The sequence below is a fragment of the Maylandia zebra genome, linkage group LG20 (assembly GCF_041146795.1).
Source record: "Maylandia zebra isolate NMK-2024a linkage group LG20, Mzebra_GT3a, whole genome shotgun sequence".
NCBI lineage: Eukaryota > Metazoa > Chordata > Actinopteri > Cichliformes > Cichlidae > Maylandia > Maylandia zebra.
The window spans coordinates 16018092-16037510 of NC_135186.1; the positions used below are offsets into that span (position 1 = coordinate 16018092).

The window sequence follows — 19419 nt, forward strand, 5'->3', positions numbered from 1 at the left end:
GGTCTCCTTTTCCTTTCTCATATCTAAAACTGGGAGCAATTGGTACAGTAACGAATATGAGAGGAATACAAAATGATAAACGAAGAGGGAAACAACATGTGACAAGAAGAAAACACAAGTAATGCAAAGTCTGTTAACTACAGCTGTTTCTTTCACTTTTGCCTATCTCCTACTGAGAAGCCAAAAAGACACAAAGAAAACGTCATCATTGGAGGCCAGCTCATGCTCTGCTTTGCACATATATTGTAAATTTTCATGAAATTTACAAAATTAAGTTTTAAAGTTTAAATTTAAGAAACTGTATGTATCACTTGACTGGGCCATCTGTTCTGTACCAATTTAATATCTGCAACTCTCTCATGGATGATCTGAGTTATGACCTTCTTCAATTCTTTTCAGTTTACTTAATCCCCTGGCATTCAAACTTGCAATTTTTTATATTCTCCCACCCCCAGCAAAAACTCTACTCTACCATGCTGGGGGAGTCTGAGGACATTAAGTCCAAAGGGACCATACTATTGACGCTGCTCCAAGGAGCTGTGGCTGCAAAATGGTTGGTGCCTGTTGTGATGGTAATGCCCAAAATCAGATGATGGACACCAGAATGAACGGAGCCATCAAGCTGAAGAACGAGTAATATCAGGCTAGGAAGCAGCTGATGAGCACATTTTACATTTTGTTTGTAAGCCTTTTTTTCTCAAAAAATCTGTTAATGGTATGGTATCCAAGTTCAACAAGCCAGTACTATTTTTTATATGAAATCCTTCAGTATTTACCAGCTAACATACATTTCTTCTTTGGCTCAGATTTGTTTAATTGCTGAGGGCATGGTCCTCAGCCGGAAAAAGGTGGAGTATCTTGGTGTCTTGTTCATAAGTGATATAAGGGAATGGGAGATTGACAGACAGATTGGTGCTGCAGACGCAGTGATGCGAATGCTGTACTGGTCCATCGTGGTGAAGAGAGAGCTGAGTGTAAAAGCAAAGCTCTTGATTTACTGGTTGATCTACGTCCCTACCCTCACCTATGGTCACGAGCTGTTGGTAGTGACCTAAAGAAGAAGATTGCGGATAAAATATGAGCTTCCTCCAAAGAGTGGCTGGCCTCTCCCTTAGAGATAGGGTGAGAGGTTCAGCCATCCAGGAGGGACTCAGAGTAGAGCCGCTGCTCCTCGACATAGAAAGGAGGCAGTTGAGGTGGTTTGGGCATCTGACAAGGATGCCTCCTGGGTGCCTCCTGGGTGAGGTGTTCCGTCATGTCCCACCGAGAGGAGGCCCTGGGGCAGACCCAGGACATGCTGGAGAGATTATATCTCTCGGCCAGAGATGGGCAGTAACGCGTTACTTGTAACACGTTACTGTAATCTGATTACTTTTTTCAAGTAACGAGTAAAGTAAGGGATTACTATTGCAAAATCGGTAATTAGATTACCGTTACTTTCCCGTAGGAACGCTGCGTTACTGCGTTACTAAAACCGTGATTTTTTTTGCGAGAATGTCTCATGACAGTGACGTAAGCAAGTGCGACGTTGGTGACAGCAGCTGTGTGCAGATCAACAATGGATAATATATCGAGTGCGGGAGAGAGTATGAGCGTGCAGCGTTTAAAGTGTGGAAGTACTGACCTTACTTTGAGTTTGATTCCATAAAAAGTGACAAAAACATTAGCGTCCATCGTGCGTGGGAAGAAAACTTCTTTTTACAGCGAAAAAAACCCCTAAACTTCCGAGCAAGCACCGAGTAGCTACGACGTGATGGGAAACTCACAGAGACACTCGCGCGGATTCTTCAACTGACCGCAGCACACCTACACCAGGGTAACCCTCCGCCTACCCTGCTCCTGCTTTACAGGTGAAAATAGAGCAAAAGGACCGCTGAGTCTTTGACTTTATTTATTTTCTGCTGTGTTTTACTTGCATCTGTTTGAAAGAGTGAGTGAAAACACAAAAAATATTTTATTTTATGTGCTGGAATGTGTAGAAAATAGGTTTAAATGTTAAACTAATTTATTCAAGTCAGAGAATGTTGCATATAATTAAATGTTTTGCTTGATGCATAAAGTTAAAAGATTAAAACTGATAAAACAAGTTAAAAAAAGAGACTTTTCCATTTGATTACATTTTGTATGATGGATTATGTAGAAAAAGTAGAATTGGGCTGAAAGAGCTATCACTTTATCACCTCTTCAGGTTGTAAATCGTGTTTTTAAAAAGTAACTAAGTAACTAAGTAACTAAGTAATTAATTACTTTTGAAAATAAGTAATCAGTAAAGTAACGGGATTACTTTTTGGGGGGAGTAATCAGTAATTAGTTACTGATTACTTTTTTCAAGTAACTTGACCAACACTGCTCTCGGCTGGCCTGTAAACAACTTGGTGTTCCCCCGGACAAGCTGGAGGAGGTGGCTGGGGAGAGGGAGGTCTGGGCTTCTCTGCTTAGGCTGCTGCCCCCGCAACCTGGCCCCAGATAAGCGGAAGAAGATGGATGGATGGATGTTTAATTGCTTTGGTAATTCAGGACTATACTATATACTATAAAATGTTACTGAATTTTCAGTCACTGTTTTACCACAGTCACTGTGGTATGGCAATCAACTTTTTGTTTCGTCTCTGTCATGTTACTGGCAATGGTTGTGACAGCGTTGCAATTCCTAACGAAGTGGTCATCGATACTGTCAAGTTTAGATCAAAGCTCTAAATGTCTTTAGTTCCATTAGCCACGCTTTCAGATCTGCGATGTTACTCAGAGCTTCCTTGTAATGTTCTGGCAGAGAAGTGTTGGTTTTTGAATTTTTTGAGTTGCAGGTGAAAATATCATAGTTTTTGATTACATGGCTTGTAGTCCAAAGCCCTTTGAACGGTCAACAACACTAGAACAGCATTACAAAAATATGAGCACATTGTATAATTCAACTGGCAATAGCTTAAAATGAGGTAGAAGTGAAGACTTTTTTAAAAGCCTAAAGAAAAAAAAAACTTGTCATCTTTTTGTCCATCCATCCATCCATTCGCTTCTGCTTATCCTTCTCAGGGTCACAGGGGGCGCTGGACCCGATCCAAGCTGTCATAGGGCGAGAGGCAGGGTTTTTGTTAGATATAAAAATCAAACTTAGATATAGAATAGGACATTTTCCAGGGGAAAGATTAGCCAACCATGGATATCTGGATCTGGTGTTGAGACAACAAGTTTTTGAGCATAACAGTATCATCTACTATAGCAGTGAGGCTTTAAAAAACAGTGCAATCACAATCCATTACCTATATAACTCATTTGACAAAACGTCAGACTCTGCTGCACTGTTTGTATATTTCTCTTGACAATTTGTGAAATAATAATAGGGCTAGGATGTCTGATACAACCAGCTTTAATCAAATATCTTATATAACTGTGATAGAGTTCAAATTATGGTTGCTTATAATCAAGTAAGTATTGAGGTTCAATAGCAGGTCCACTATTTTTCACTTTGTATATAAATTATGCTTTTCTGTTGTACAGATCTTTCTGAGTAGGGCTTGATAATATCCAGACTGGAAAGGCTACAATGAAACTGAATGTTCATTGTTCATTGAATGTTCATTAATAGAAAACCTAAATATTGATCTTTGAACACTATTATCAGTTTGCTCACATAATAGTATTCAAACTTTTGGATGGTTTTCCTTCTTTTAGAATGTAGAAGGGTTTTTATTGGCAAAAAACCTTAGAACAGGGATATTGTTTATATCTATGTTGCCTCCTCTTCAGTTCACAGTCAACTGTGTATCATAGCTTTTTCTTTTCATATTAAATGCACAATCTCACTTCTCCCCAAAAATCAGTAAAAATCTCATAAACACATATTTTATTCACAATAAAAGAGAGTGCATATTAAATGTTTAAATTTAGACATTTTGCGAAAAAAATATTGGGACAGGATTTGATGGCAGCAACATGTCTCAGAAAAGTTTGGAAGAGGACAACAAAGGGCTAGAAAAGTAAGTGATACTAAAAAAGCACTCACATAAAAAGCTTGCATCTCTGGTGGTATGGGGATGTATCAGTGCCTATGGAATTGTCATTTTACAGATCTGGAAGGGCACCGTCATTGCCAAACGTTATAATGGTTGCCTGGATGGGAGGAACATATGCTTTACCACCATCATATGCTGTATGTTGGTACAGCCATCTTCTGTTTTGAACCGTGGTTATGAAATAACACTGTCTATGAAGACCACACAAAGGTTTAAAGATTTCTCAATCCCTAACATGCACCTGGAGCTATAATTGAGGATGCAAGTGTGTCCTTTGTGTCTTTTTACATCCAATCACGTAACCATCCTGGAACTCACTGAGCTCCTGAGAGCGACCCCTTCTTTCACAAATGTGTATAAAAGCATAGGATGCATAGGTGCCTGATTTATACACCTGTTGCCATGGAAGTGATTGTAACACTTGAATTCAATGATTTGAATGTGTAAGTGAATACTTTTGTCAATGCAGTGTGTTAAAATTTGTAGCTATTTTATCTATTTTGTGAATTTCATGAAGAGAAGCAGTAAACACAATAGATCAGAATCTAGTAGACCACAATAGAAAACGGGCAGTGGCGGTGGTGGCATGCTGTTTACAACCAATTGAGAGGCCGTTTATCTGTTCTACGAGCACAGTGTTCCCATAATGGCCAGTTTGAGGCCATTATGGGAACACTGTGCTCGTAAAACTAGGAGATTGTAATAGTTCTCTGTCACTCTCAGCAGGGAATAATCCAAATATTTGTAACAATGTTGACATAGTTTAAACAAAACACTCTGCAGAGGCTACATGCCACATGTCATGTGCTGTTTTATAATTGTATGCAGACCCAATCCCTGACGTAAACAAATCTGTTTTTTGTCTGGTGTTATGTCTAACATCCTTAAAGCAGAACCCAGAGAAATACAAATATGCTTTTACACTATTTCAAATATTATAAAATTTACGATGCAAATTGAGAGATTTGCTCTCTCTCTTTTTTTTTCACAATAAATGTTCAGTACCAAATAACTTGTCATAATTTTTAATTCTTATGGGGAGGTATCTGAGAAAACAAAACAAAAACAAAAGCCCTGAGCTCCAATAGAAGAATATACTTTTAAGTCACTACACAATATGAGAAGGTAAGGCTGACTTTTTAAACTGTAGACCAAATCAAAGTACCTGGTCTTCAGAACTTGGTGGCACACAAATGTATATAATGTATATAATATAATGTCACCAAAACATTTTTTCTGTGAAGCGGTCTTTGGACTCAGTACTTTCTGTCAGCTCTGTGGTTAAAGTCATAGTCAGTGACACTATAATAATTTAGCAAATTCTCAGTTGTTGATTCATCCCAAGACTTGTTTCAAGTTAAGAGAGCTTATGCTTATAATTTGTAAGTGGTTCGAAATTACACATTTTAAACTTAACTATATATTAATGAACTCCTCAAAAATAAAACCAGTATCAGTTTTTCACATATGCAAGAAGACACATGAAGAAATCAGTCATCAACATTTTCACCTAAAAAAGTTTAATCAATAAAAGTTCCTGCATCAATGCGACCTAGCTAACTTTGAAGTTGGCAATGGGAAACAAAGTTTTTCTGCCTTATCTTTTTCGATGACATAGGTGTGTCTGTTTCTCTATTGCAATGATTTTACTTCAAGACTCTGTTGCAGTTCTTTATTCTCCATCATGCACATGGCGTGGAGCAGATACGTGCAGAGAGATGGAGAGGTGATGTAATATGAAGAGCACAACTGTTCCCTCTAAATTATTTTTTGTTAAGGAGATAAAAGAAGACAGGCAGATGGTGGTGGATTTTTACAATGATGGAGGATGGAAATGGCTGTCGTGAACATGTAATTTAAGAAAAGGGAGAAACAGAGTAACAAAAGAGTAGAGGAAGGTGCAAACAGGTGGACTTCATCTTATGCAGAAGGCAAAATCTGCAAGAGACAGAAGAAAGTGGACAAGGAGAATTGATGGTGGAATGAGGAAGTACAAGAAAGCACTCAAAGAAAGAGGTTAGCAAAGAAAAAGAAATGAGAAATGACCCATTAGGCCTCTGGAATGACCTTCTGAAAGCCCTGATATCAACCTTACTGTGGCCTATACTACCAGGAAATTAACTAATTTAATTCTACCAATTATGTCCAAGAAAAGGATTCTAATATTCAGCCAGAGTTATGTCAGAAGCTTGTTTATGTTCATATCAAAATTGCCTAATTGAGTTGCAAATTGCTAATGGACATTTAACCAAATATTAGTGAGAGTGTTTGTGTACTATGACCCTGTGTGGATTCCAACTTGTGCACCCAAATCTTGTTTTTTTTTTCAAGTTATTAAATATGTATGCTGTGCAATTCATCAATCATTAAAAATGTAAAATAACACAGCATTCATGCCTATGATGAGTGTGTGCAAACCTCTGACCACGACTGCATATCTTCTGTAGTGATTTAATACTAGCCACAAATAGGATTTGAAGTGAGTTTGATTATGCGAACATTTTACAAATAGAAATCAGTTAAATATTTCTCACATGCAGTACAGACAACGCAAGACATTGGTGATGAATCTCCATCTGATCCTGAAAATTCCTATTGTGGGAGGAAGGAATTACTAGGAAAATAATCGTCAACCCTACACAGCTTGCTTCTTCCAAGCCAAAAATAACTATAACAAGTGAGAAGCAACAAGACACACTAGTAACGCACACACACTAGTAAAACAGATCTAAAAGATCTGTCGAGAGTTGTCATAAAGTAGCCTCTGTATGGGGCTAGAAAATCAAATGTCAAATACCAGCAGGGGCTTCAAAGCAGCACAGCACTTGAGTGAATACACTCTGTTGCTTTCAATGAGGCTGGTAGAGAGGCCAAATTTTATTATGTCATTTAGATTTCAACTACCACTGCTATGAGAATGTAAACATAACCAAGGCTCTGTTTTTCTTGCAGTCCATTAAGGTCTTGACCAATTCCTGTGAAGAGGAAGACCAGGCACGAGAGGCGGGATATACTATAGTCGGAGAAGGGATGTTTAAAACACGGGTTCTTACTTCATGAAGACACACAGGACAATAGTGAGATTCAGACTTCATTCTGCAGTACAAAGGCCATTCAATCAACCAGCTGACTCTTGGGTGTTCAGCTGATCAACCATACTTTTGGTCACAAAGCAGATGCTATGTAACTTTGTAAAATCATTTTTGAGACTATGTTGTAGCCAGTGTTGGGAAGGTTACTTTTAAAATGTATTCCATTACAGAATACAGAATACATGCCCCAAAATGTATTCTGTAACGTATTCCGTTACGTTACTCAATGACAGTAACGTATTCTGAATACTTTGGATTACTTAATATATTATCATGCTTTTTACAACAACGTGAATGTACTATTGCTGTGTGATTTATTACTATTACTGAAGGTCCGCGACTCCGAACTGTAGTAAAGGGACCTCTGACTAATACGGCGGGGTCCCTGTCGGCTCGTAGCCGAAAAATAGCTTTACTTTGTTGTCTGGGTCAACTTTTATTGCGAGAGACAGAGAGAGGCGTTGAAAGACTGCTCCAACGGAACTTATTGTTTCGGAGGAAAACACGAACACGGTGTACAGTCGAGTCTTAATAGCTTACTTACAACTGGGCTCGTCAGGCACTCTTCTTGGCTGAAGTGGTTATTATTATATTTACATGCTTCCAGCTCCCGTTTTTGCTCGATGACAACTTGTAGTTTTCCACTCCCCTTTTTCTCCCTCCTCGCGCTCACAGACCCATAACGTGTATGACAGTCCATTCTCCCTGCAACACGGACTACACTGCCCATGATGCTACATTCTTTAGAGCTATGCTTGTAGCATTCTGCCTGTTAGCTTAGCACAACAACAACAACAACAACGAAAAGGCGCTCTCTCACCCAGGAAGCACACAGTCGCAGAGAGAGAGAGAGCGTCGCCCTGTAACCATGGCAACCGTAACGCTGCCGCCTGGAACAAAGGAACGTAGCTGTCAAACAAAACCCAAACAGTCCTGACCCGCGACAAAATGAAACAGGAAAGTACCGCAGTGTAATCCATTCATTTCAACAAAGTAACTGTATTCTAAATACCACCTTTTTACAGGTTTTATTCTACGTTCATCTCATTTCAGTTCAATTCAATTTTGGTTATATAGCACCAAATCACAATCTTATGGCGCTTTCTATTGCAAGGTAAAGCTGCTACAATCATAGAACGAAAGCCACAACAATCAGACCTTGAGAAAGAAAAACTCCCTTTTGATAGGACGAAACCTCTTGCACAAACAGAGGAAGGAATGACAGCCATTTGCTGTGACTGGTTGGCAGTGAGGGGAGCGAGACAGAGCAAAAGAAACACGGTGGAAGAAAGCCAGAAATTAATAATAACTAATGATTAAATGCATAGTGGTGTATAAACACATACGCCAATGAAGACGAAGCACTCAGTGCATCTTGGGAAGGCCCAGCAGCCTAGGACTATTGCAGCATAACTAACGGAGGGTTCAGGGTCACGTGATCCAAGCCAAACTATAAAATTTATCAAAAGGAAAGTTTTAAGCCAAATCTTAAAAGAAGAGAGGGTTTCTGTCTCTTGAAGCCAAAATGGGAGTTGGTAAAAGGCAATTTGGATTTGAACTCTATACAGATTAATTTTATTTAAGCAGCAACACACAGTAAATGGTTCAGCAGCGGGGAACTTGTCCACAAGTCACAAAGTTTTAGAAATGTAGATAGCCTATTTGATTTTTAGCTGAAAATAAATCGGCATTGTCCAGCGACCATTCATGACTGTTTAATTATAAATACTCTCATGTGAAATATAACACCAAACAAATACCTAACTGTGACTTTGTGTAAGAGAAAACCTGGAGTTTTTTAGGCTTGACATAGTCATTTTTTCATGTTTTTCTAAATCTGCTTTCTGAAATAGGGCCCTGGAACGTATAGAATTAAATGTTCTTTTTGTAACTAAAAAGACTAAAACCTTCAATTTGAATGATCATGAAGTGTTAAACATTTTGTTTTTGGTTTTTTTTGCATTTTTTATGCATTTGAAAGTGTTATTTCACACTCAAGATCTATTTAAAGAAACAGCATGTGTACTGAACTTTGAAAGCCCATAAAAATGTGTACAGTGGCCAGACATTACTAATGCAAGTAATATTGCGAGGCACAGTTATTGGAAAGGAAAAATAAAACTACACCCCGATTAACAATGCAGGAAAAAACACACAGTGAAAGGAACATTTCAGTCAAGCAGAAAAAAAATGTAAACATCCTTCTCCCTCCATGAATTGGTCAGGTTAAAGTCAATGTCCTGCACTAACAATGAGACCCTGAGTAACCCACTCCCTCACAGCTTGAGACCACTCAGTGCAATAGCAGTAAACATGCTCACAGGTATACCAGCCCAGGAGCAGTTCACACAGCAGTACTGCACTACAATACTGCATATAGATGAATCCCTGCTACACTGGAATGTCTTCTTTACTTTCAGGCTCCTCACGCTCTGCAACAATTAAGAAATAAAAAAAACAAAAAACAAATTCACATCCTTGCACATTTAGATTTCTCTCCCCATCTTACATTTACCTTGCATATTTTACACACATACACACACATTTTACAGTTCTTTTTCCTCTATGATGGAAGGAAACCAACTAAACATCAAGAACATTCTGGAAATCTTTTGTGGTTTCTTCCATTTACTTATATTAATGGTAAATGTCCAAATATTGTGGCTGTTATCTTTTTAAAATCCACTTTGTTCAGGTGCAGGAAGTTTAATTATACATGTTGCCACGGTGCTTTTTCACATATGAAATCTGCCAGTTCTACAGGGGGCAATAATTCTCTTGTCATCTGTATGTAACTTTGATCTAGCGGAGTACTATTAGTTTACCCAGCAAATATTTGTTTCTCGGGTAGCTTTTTCAAGTAATTGATAAAAGGTCAAATTGACTGATTGATAAAATATAATTACTCTATTGGATTCTAGCCTTGCACACCTGTTGCTTTTTTTAGTTGGCAGTCAAGGTACAGGGTAGGGGCCCTTTCATACTAGGACCCAGTATTACAAAGAACGTTCAGTATAGCCAAAACTTTGGATCCTCCCACTGTCCGTGCACACAGATCCGAAATTCTTCCAAGAATGGTGACTTTGTTTTCTGGAGAATTGACTGGTCAGTATGCACTGATATTATACCAGTTCATGTCTTATCCGCTCTGGAACAGGTCAATTCCTTCAGCATAGGTTAGACCTGAACTGCCTTTGTAGTACTAAAATGTTAACACCAAACGTAGCTAGATAAGCCCACATCCCATTTTGAAGTAAACGCCTCAAGTGTCCTTTGCTTTAGTCCATCTCCACAACACCTTACATACCCAAACTACAGCCTCACTAGATCATGACTGGTGCTTCCCCCAGTGCATTCCCTTTTTTATTTTTATTTTCTTAATTTTTAAATTGTAGAAATGATACAGAGCCTCTGTTGCTTTAAATGCTTTCATAACCAACCCAAAGTTCTTTTAGAATTAAACTTTGCTACACGGCAGAAATTGCTGTGTTTATTTTGACATGGCAAAACTGAGATGAGACAATAAATTATTTTAAACAGTCACCAGAACAGAATAGAATAGAATCTTCAGCCATTTCTGTTATAAAAAAGACAAAAAAAAGTGCATTTTAAATGGCACTGAGAGGAAGTCCTCATGTTAGAGATGTGAAAAGGCCGCATAAGAACGTTGCAATGGTGGCTGTGGAATAAAGTAAAAATAATAAAGTCTCCTTTTCATGTGTTTTGCACTTGGTTTTACTGTCTTTTTCACTCTCACTCGCTGCTTAGGTTTAGGAACTAAGAACTACTTGGTGAGGAAGTTCAGTAAAAATACATGCACCTTCACAGCAGCTACCCTTTGCACTTTCTCACTAATGCACTGCTGCTAAATGACACCTGGTGTGTCTAGAACATACCAGCATTTACTAAATGATTTGTTTTTAATGCTTTGTTGAAATTGATCCTTTAACAGTGTAAGCCATGTGGGAAAGCCATGAAGGAAAATCATTTTCCCAGTCCTGATGCAACTTGATTGGTCAGTTGGAATGACATTAATTATGATGTTGTAGGAAAAACACCATATACTGTCACGGTATGCAGAGACAGGCCGTGCGATGGTGTGTGTAATGGACCCAGGTGCGTACACAAGTGAGTAGACGGGAGTGAACTTAACAGAAAGCGAGCCTTTATTATGGCTGGAGACAAGGTGTACAAACAAAGCAAGGATAGCGTGGCTAGGCTATAACTAAACTGGGAAAACTAATACTGTGACAAACTAAGGAAACTCAGAGACTATGATGTTCGCTGCAAAGACTGACCGGGAAAACATGGCGGTGAGAACACAGACGACGCGACACGGACTGTATGAAACACAGAGACTAAATACACATGAGGGATGATCAGGGGAAGTGGCCACACATGGGAGCACAGCTGACACACATGAACCTAACGACAGGACAGGAGAGGTGAAACTAAATACACTGACATTGAATACAGACTTTCAAAGTAAAACAGGAAACATGGAGATTAGACATGACATGAACTAAACATAACCATGCAGACATGACTCATGACAGGTAAACGCACGAACCAGGGAGACTGAGTACAGTGGAAGATGACAGAAGCAACAGCATGAACTTGACAACACAAGACACACAGACATAAACACATGAAGGGCAAGGGAGGCTTAATACAAGGGTAATATAATTACAAATGAGCTGGAATAACTTAATGAACCTAAACAAACAATAAACATCAAAATAGACTAAACACAAAACACTGGGTCGCACGACCCAGGACCATGACATATTCAACACATTTGTAAGCTGTTGTTAGCTCTAGTGAGAGAACAATGCCAACAAGGACTAACATCTTAGTTAAATATTAGTATAGAAAATATTTAACATTTTTGAGAGATTTTGTTTGACAGTTTTAAGAAGCAGATCCAGGAGTCCTGCATTATTTATATTTGCCATTTAAAGTACAGTTTAACTCACTGTGCTGCAGTTTTAAGAGGACTGAACTCCTAACCCAAGCAGAGTTAGAGCCATGCTCCTCTTATTAATCACCCTTCTGGCTTCCTCCTCACTCTCTAACCACTTCATCATTCTCCTTCTCTTCAATTTTCTCATGCAAGCGCGCGCGCGCGCGCACACACACACACACACACACACACACACACACACACACACACACACACACACACACACACACGCACACCCTTTCTTTCCCTTCAGAGTATTGCACTGTTGTCCAAACAGACCGAGCGTGCGGTGACCCTCTACTGCAGCAGTGCAGCACGGTGCCTCCTGAACCGCTTACATCGAATCTATCATAGATGGACAAAAGAGAATATGTACACAAACACTCAAAATGTTATTGTAGCAATTCGACTGTGTGATACCATCTGCTGCCAGACCCCACCACCCCAACTTATATTTCTACAGAGAACTGTGTGGAAAATGTGGACTTTTTAATGCAGCCTGGCTCACTTATAGCCTGAATGAAAGCAATGCTAGATAATCTATCCTTGGCACAGTTTCAGTTAGTCATGCAGGAGTGATGAAAACAGAAAAAACAAAAAATGAGACATTGAAGGACATCAAAAGAGCAGAAAAACAGATATGGAAAAATATATTCAGCATGATGCAGAGAAGCAGGGGGCACTAACCATGATGATCGCTGATGATTACACTGGAACCAAAATCGCTTTTCTCCACAACCTCAACAAGTTTTCAGTCAATGTGAAGTATGTGGACTGTCAAGCGAAGGGAGACTGGCCTAATCACTTACACAACCTCTAAGCTTGTTGCTCTGTGGGAAGGCCTGGAGACAGTTTTGAAAAATATCTTTTCATTAGATGTGGGTGCCGCGCTCTCAGTAAAAGCTCATTGTCTTGACTTCTATCAGTCACCTACACATCCAGAGCTCAAAGGACAACTGCCATAAGGCACTTGTAGATTATTCCTAGGGTAACTACTGTCAGACACAGATCCGCCTACAATGCACATAGTCCATGGACTGAGGCACTTAAGGCTCTCTTCTCTGGCATTTCAGACAGTTGCTCGAGAAAACAGAACCATGATATTTAGCCCTAATTTGTGTCCCTGTCCATTACCATTAATTTCACAGAGTTTAAAGCTATGATTCTCAAAGTTTTGGTGGTTGAGAGCCAATTTAATGGGGACACACTGGATTGAGGGATGCATGGGTTAAATGCGACACAGTGGTGGTAATGTCATGTTTTGAGGCCAGACAGCTGGCCATCATTGATAAGTTTCACATTATGCATGTCAAATTTCACATTTGACATTGTGACATTTCACATGTAATAAGGGTCAAAATCATTAATTCAATGGTATGATTGAATTGAATTATTGAGACTGACATATAGAGCTGCAGAGTGACTCTGCAAACATGCTTACACATCATATGTAGAGTTAGAGTCTAGCTGATATTTTTACGGGCCAAGGGAGTCCGAACAGAATGTCTTAGATAATACGTAGAATCAGTAGGCTGAGAATTGTTAGATAATATTAATGCAGTAAGGTTAGGTTAGGGAGGTGTTTTTCTTTCTCTATCTTTTTCCAGAAAAGGAGCAGATGGTAGATGAGGTCAGACGTGGACGGAGTGGAGGAGAAGATCCGCAGAGGAGAAGACAGTTTCCCAGAAGAAGATAGTCATAACAATACTTGTTTTTGTTGTGGTATAAAACTGTAATGCCCGCTTACAGGCCCATTCTTTTTGTGAAGCAGACCACCGATTCACATTGAGGTCCCGCATGCTGTAACTTATAATTTCAACTGCTGTACTTCCTTAAAGAAAGAAAAATGAACAGCAACACCCTATTTGAATTATATTTATAACTGGTCTGGTCAGGGGGTTGTGTATAGGATTGTGCTTTATGTTGTTTTATGCTGTCATTTTGCTCTATTTTATAGTTCTCTAGCAATTTGGGAAGTGGCTATTTCTTTTCTTATTCCTTGGCAGTACCTGTAGTTCCTGGTGTTAAGATATTTAGTCTGCTGTGATGATGAGTTGAATTTCAAAAAGAATACTCCCTTAGTGTCCTCCTGTGCTTTTATATCATATCATATAACATGGACTGTATGAATGAATGTAAAGTGACATATTCTTCTCTTGTCACCATCAAAGAGTGCATAATGTATTACTAAGACGGCTAGTTCCCTACATGAAAGCAACCTACAGCAGTTCTGTGGGTGCTTCCCCCCTCAAAATATTCAGTTTGCCAATATTCAGTGTCAAGGTCTGATATTGTTTCTACAAGAAGCATTTCAAGAAATAGAATATCTTTGGAACCTGATCTTTTTCATTTTCACAGCTTGCCTAAGCTGTAATGGTCAAATCTCTGGTGCTCTGTGTGAAAAAATATAGCTATAACCTGCCTTTCAAGTGTCTTTATGAATGAATCTCTAATCATTCGAACTCTACCAGCTTAAAAACAAAGAAGAAAGTGAGCCAACACAGACAATGACATCTGTAGCAGCATACATGCTGTGCTTTCTTCACATGTGAAGATGATTTAGGCTTTAGTGAATTTGCTCACCAAATGTTTATTTTCAACAGATATATATAAATATAAAAAAAAATGAGGACTCGATAGTTTAAATAATTTGACTAAAAGAATTATTTGCTGATTTGCAGATCATTTGTTTTCAGTAGGAAAACACTGTTTTTGACAGACTTCGTTGACCCTACACGGTTTAATAACTAAAATGTTTTCATGAGTAGGCCACCATTTAGTTTTTTTTCTCGAAGAAACAACAACAACAACAACATGTATAGGTGGGCACAGACGATAATGGTAAAGGCGAAGTTGCGCGTAAAGCCCTGTTCTTTAAAGCGCTACAGCACACACTCCCACATGTTTAGAACGATCCCTCGCAGCCGTCTCACCTACTACTTGTGGCTCAAGTACTACTTGTACTGTAGATTTTTACTTTGTCTCGATGCGTAAAGAAACCACAGTGGGGACCGATAATTGCGATAATAAAAGCTTTCCACGACACCCACCTGCAGCACGGTCTTCACCGTGACCGGCGAGACCACAGTGGTGCATATCATCTCGCCGTTACGCATCCTTTGGCCCATGATGAAGGGCATCGGTGTCGCGAGAGCGAAGGAAGCGAGCCACATGGCGCTGATGAGTTTCTTGGTGCGGCTGCGGGACATGATGCTCTTGGCTTTGAACGGGTGGCAGATGGCCATGTAGCGCTCCACGCTCAGGCTGGCGATGTTAAGCGCGGTGGCATAAGAGCAACTGTCCCGGAGGAAGTAGTAACCCCTGCACACGGCGTCCCCGAACACCCATGGGTAATGGAACCAGATAAAGTTGTAGAGCTCAATGGGCATGGAGAGGATCAGAATGAGCAGGTCGGACACGGCGAGACTGGCCAGGTGATAGTGTACGGTGCTCTGGAGGTTCTGCAGCGTCTTTCTGGTAATCAGGGTATAAATAGTGATGGAGTTGCCCAGGGAGCCTATGGCGAACAGAGCCAAGTAAATGATAGTGACAATGACTTTTGCGTACACATTCGTATTAACTTCCAGTTCCTCCTCATTACTTGTGGGACCGACGGTGCTGTTATCAAATGGAGGCAGTGAGTTATTCGCAAAAAGTTTCTGCGCCAACGAGCCAAAGCCGATCAAGTCGCTCCCCGAGAGCGTGAAGTTTAAATCCATTCTGCTTTTCTTCATGAAGGTATGGAACGAAAAGGTACAACTGAGCAAGCCGAGTGGATATGTGCCGACGCGACTCGCTCTGGTTTAAGTCAGAGGAGACCACCCTTTATAATTTGGCACGACAGAAGGCGTGCTCGCTTATTGGTGCTGCTGCGATGACGCACGACCATTCACTTTGTCCGTTAGTTCCATCTTGTCCGTTTATGGTTCACCTTGGAAACAAACAGTGCGATGCAACAACGCATCAAGAATTAAAGGAATTTAATTTCAAGTATGGTTTCTAATATAATTTTTTTCTTCTTTGCTGTTTTTCTCTGTTATTTTATTTTGAACCCTTAACTTTCTCTCCAAGAAGCTTTTGTCCTCTTTCTTCTCTCAGTCAGCCTTACAAGTAGAAAGAAATGATGTTATGTGTAAGTCGGAGACTCCACAACAGGGTACCAGACTTTACTCTGGGCCCCAGATAATGATTATGCTCATGATCCACTCCCAGTGTGAACTCCTTTGGACAAGAAGGAGAAAATGATTCTAATGGTTATTTCACAGCAGTAGGCTCACCTCTTTTTGACATTTTTCCCACATTGTTTATCACAAAGTTGTACATCTAAATATTTTAATGTTCTTCTATGCATATCATTTCAGTTTTCCCTCACGCCTGGGTGCTCACTATTATTCATGTGTTGCTCATACATTACATAAGGCTTTAAAGCATTGTTTATGTGTTGCAAGATAATTTCTGTTGTGTGACTCTGCTGAGCATCAACAACCTGTCCATGACACCCTCCAAACTCTGATGAAACAGAACATAGCTTTCTGGTTGCTGCCCTGGGTCTCCTACAAAGCAATACAAATGTATAGAATAGAAATAGAACCAGTGGATTATTTAACAGTGGCTATTGTTTTAGTTATATGATTAAGATTTGTGGGATTCATAAAATAATATTTCTTTAAAAAGATAATTTCATAGTCATTTGTCTAAAAAAGGGGGAAAGGAAAAATCCCAACATGCAACATTCAGCATGGTGCAAAAGTCTGAGCCACTTATGATTTCTGTATATTTTGATAGGAAAACAATCATATATTTTTACAGTTGCAACAGGCTTGAAAGTCAACATTTGGTATGATCACCTTTATGCTTCAACACTCTCTTAGGCAGCTTTCCTGTAATTTCTTTAAGGAGGCTTCAGGAATAGTTCTTCAGGCTCAAGGAAATGTTGGCTGCCTTTTGTTCTGCTCTCTGTCAGGATGATCCCACACTGCTTCAATAATGTTATGTTGGTCTAGGATCTGGGAGGCCAGCTCATGATTGATGTATGCTTTTGTATCCAGACCTGCTTTTTCCGCACTGACAGTTTGTTTTGGGTCACCATTGAACTGACAATTGAAACTGTTGCCAATCAGATGCTTTCCAGATGAAATTGCATAGTCAATCAAAATCTGATGTTACGCACTATAGAAACGCACTGTGATACCATTCTCCTCACCTCATCCTTAATGATAATTTGAACCAAAAATTTCAAATTTTGTTTAATCACTTCATAAGACATGTTGCTTCTGACTTGCTACTGGCTTCTTAACAGCCATGTTTCTACTGAGACCATTTTTGATAAGGCTTCAGCAAACAGTAGGTGGATCAAATGAGGGGCTAGGGTTAGATGCATGTCTCCAGTGCTGTGTCAGGTCTTTTGCGCCTTATTTCATACTGCTTAATAACACGACTTTTAGATACTGTTCACCGCTTATCCTTTTGAGCTCCACTTGTCCAGTTTCCTCAAATTTATATGGACATACTGTACAGCATGCTTTCAGGCAAATTTTCAGGTATTAGCTCTTTGGGAATCACCTTGCTGATACTAAGGTGCCTAATGATGCAATTTAAAGTGGACATGAAAAACATGAAACATGTATAAAGGCTAATTTACGCCGTGGAGGAGAGCAAAACATGAGGGGTGGTTCAAGACTTTTTCACATTTCTGTATGTGTTTTCTTTTTCCAAATTCACCAAATTAAAGAATAATATTGATTGACTGAATATTGAACTGTTTGTGGAAAAAATATATTTTTCTTCTTCTCCTATTTTTGTAAAACACATTTTATTGGTGTGATATAAGATAACAATCCAATAGTAATAGCAGGCAAAAATACTAATAGTGCTAACTCCTTTTTATAATGTTTAGTAACAGAGTTAACTTAAACAGATTTGAATCATGTACAATTTCTAGGCAGTCACTTACCCTAGGTTTGTTTTAAAGGAAAAACAGTGTGTCAACATTAAATTGTAAGGAGAAGCTTCTTAGTTTTAATAATGAAAAGACAATTTAAGCACTTATTCAAACTTCATGACTGAATTAGTTGTTGTTAAAAATGTGGGGAATTTGAAAAGTCATTTATAAGCACTACCTGCTTTTAGGTATAGCATAAAATGTTTAGAAAGTCTTTATAATTAAAATATAAGATCTAAAATATAAGCTTTTAAAAGAAATGTCATGTCTCTGACTGTCCGCTGTTGACCCTTTTAGCAGTGCCCCTGTGACTTATATTGTAAGTATCTTATGTTGCTGTCTCTCAGTAAAATTTTGGCACAATAAAACTGGTGTGAAAGCCACCCCAATTTTTTGTCAGACATATGTATATTTTATCCACAGCTACAGTTAACAAAAAATGAAGCAAATATGTTCTGCTAGAGAGTATTGCAGGGAAACGTTTTAAAATCTGACAGTCTTCCATGGCATCCCCATTCTTAGTTCACAGGCAGAAAGGAATGAAAAAGAAAATAGAACCTTAGAGAAAACGAAAGTTAAGGTGCCATAATGGTAGCGATGTGTCGTTTGTGAATGAGCTGGTTCTAAGAGTCGATTCTTTCTAGCGAATGACAAGAGCTGACTCCAGCCAGGGAGAGCCACATCTTTAGCCTACCCTACTGAGACCTCATGCATGTAGGGATGGGATATTGTTTTGATTGCCATACCATGTGGCCAATCACATGCAAAGACAGACCATTATGTGAAAGAAGGAAGGTGGGCAGCGATTTCAGAGACAGCATGTTGGGAAAATAACAATATTTTCAACGTTACTTTCACTAAAAAGTGATGAAATGAGTAAAACATGAAAAGAAGCATCTGACTGCATTTCACTGGTATTGGAAAATGCAAAGATAAAATTACATTTATTTTTTCAACCATTTGCCATTTTGGAGGACAATAGATTTAAAACTTTTTTTCCAGGCCTTAAACTCCATGTATTTTCTACCTAACAGTTGCATATGCATAAAATTTAAGTTTTTATGAAAACACTGAAGAAAAAATTGCTTCAAAAAACACAAACCATTCATAATTGTGAAATTAGGAGAAGGCTCTGAAGAGGGAAACAAGCCAAAAGAGCACAATCTTTGAAAAGAGCCAGATCTCATCACTACATCATTGATACAGCATATTCTTACAAAAGCTACAGAAAGCTGCAAGCAAACCTAAATTTGCACATCATCTTTCAGGAGCTCCCTTTAGGGGTGACTACAGCAGAACATCTGCCTCCACCTCACTGTATCCATACCATCCTATTCTGTCAAACCAACCAGCCATCCCTCTTTATCTTTATGTCTGACAGCTCCATATTCAACATCCTTTGCCCATTATATC

At 39.1% G+C, this 19419-nt stretch overlaps 1 protein-coding gene across 1 annotated transcript in view; it reads right to left on the reverse strand.

Annotated features, from left to right (window-relative positions):
* The window catches only part of ntsr1 (neurotensin receptor 1 (high affinity)), an 87138-nt gene extending 71289 nt beyond the window's left edge, over positions 1-15849 (reverse strand). The window contains exon 1 of the mRNA XM_076878393.1: positions 15116-15849. Coding sequence (XP_076734508.1) covers positions 15116-15799 — 684 coding nt within the window. The 5' untranslated portion in view covers positions 15800-15849. The remainder of the gene's footprint in view (positions 1-15115) is intronic.
* Between the last annotated feature and the right edge of the window lie 3570 nt (positions 15850-19419).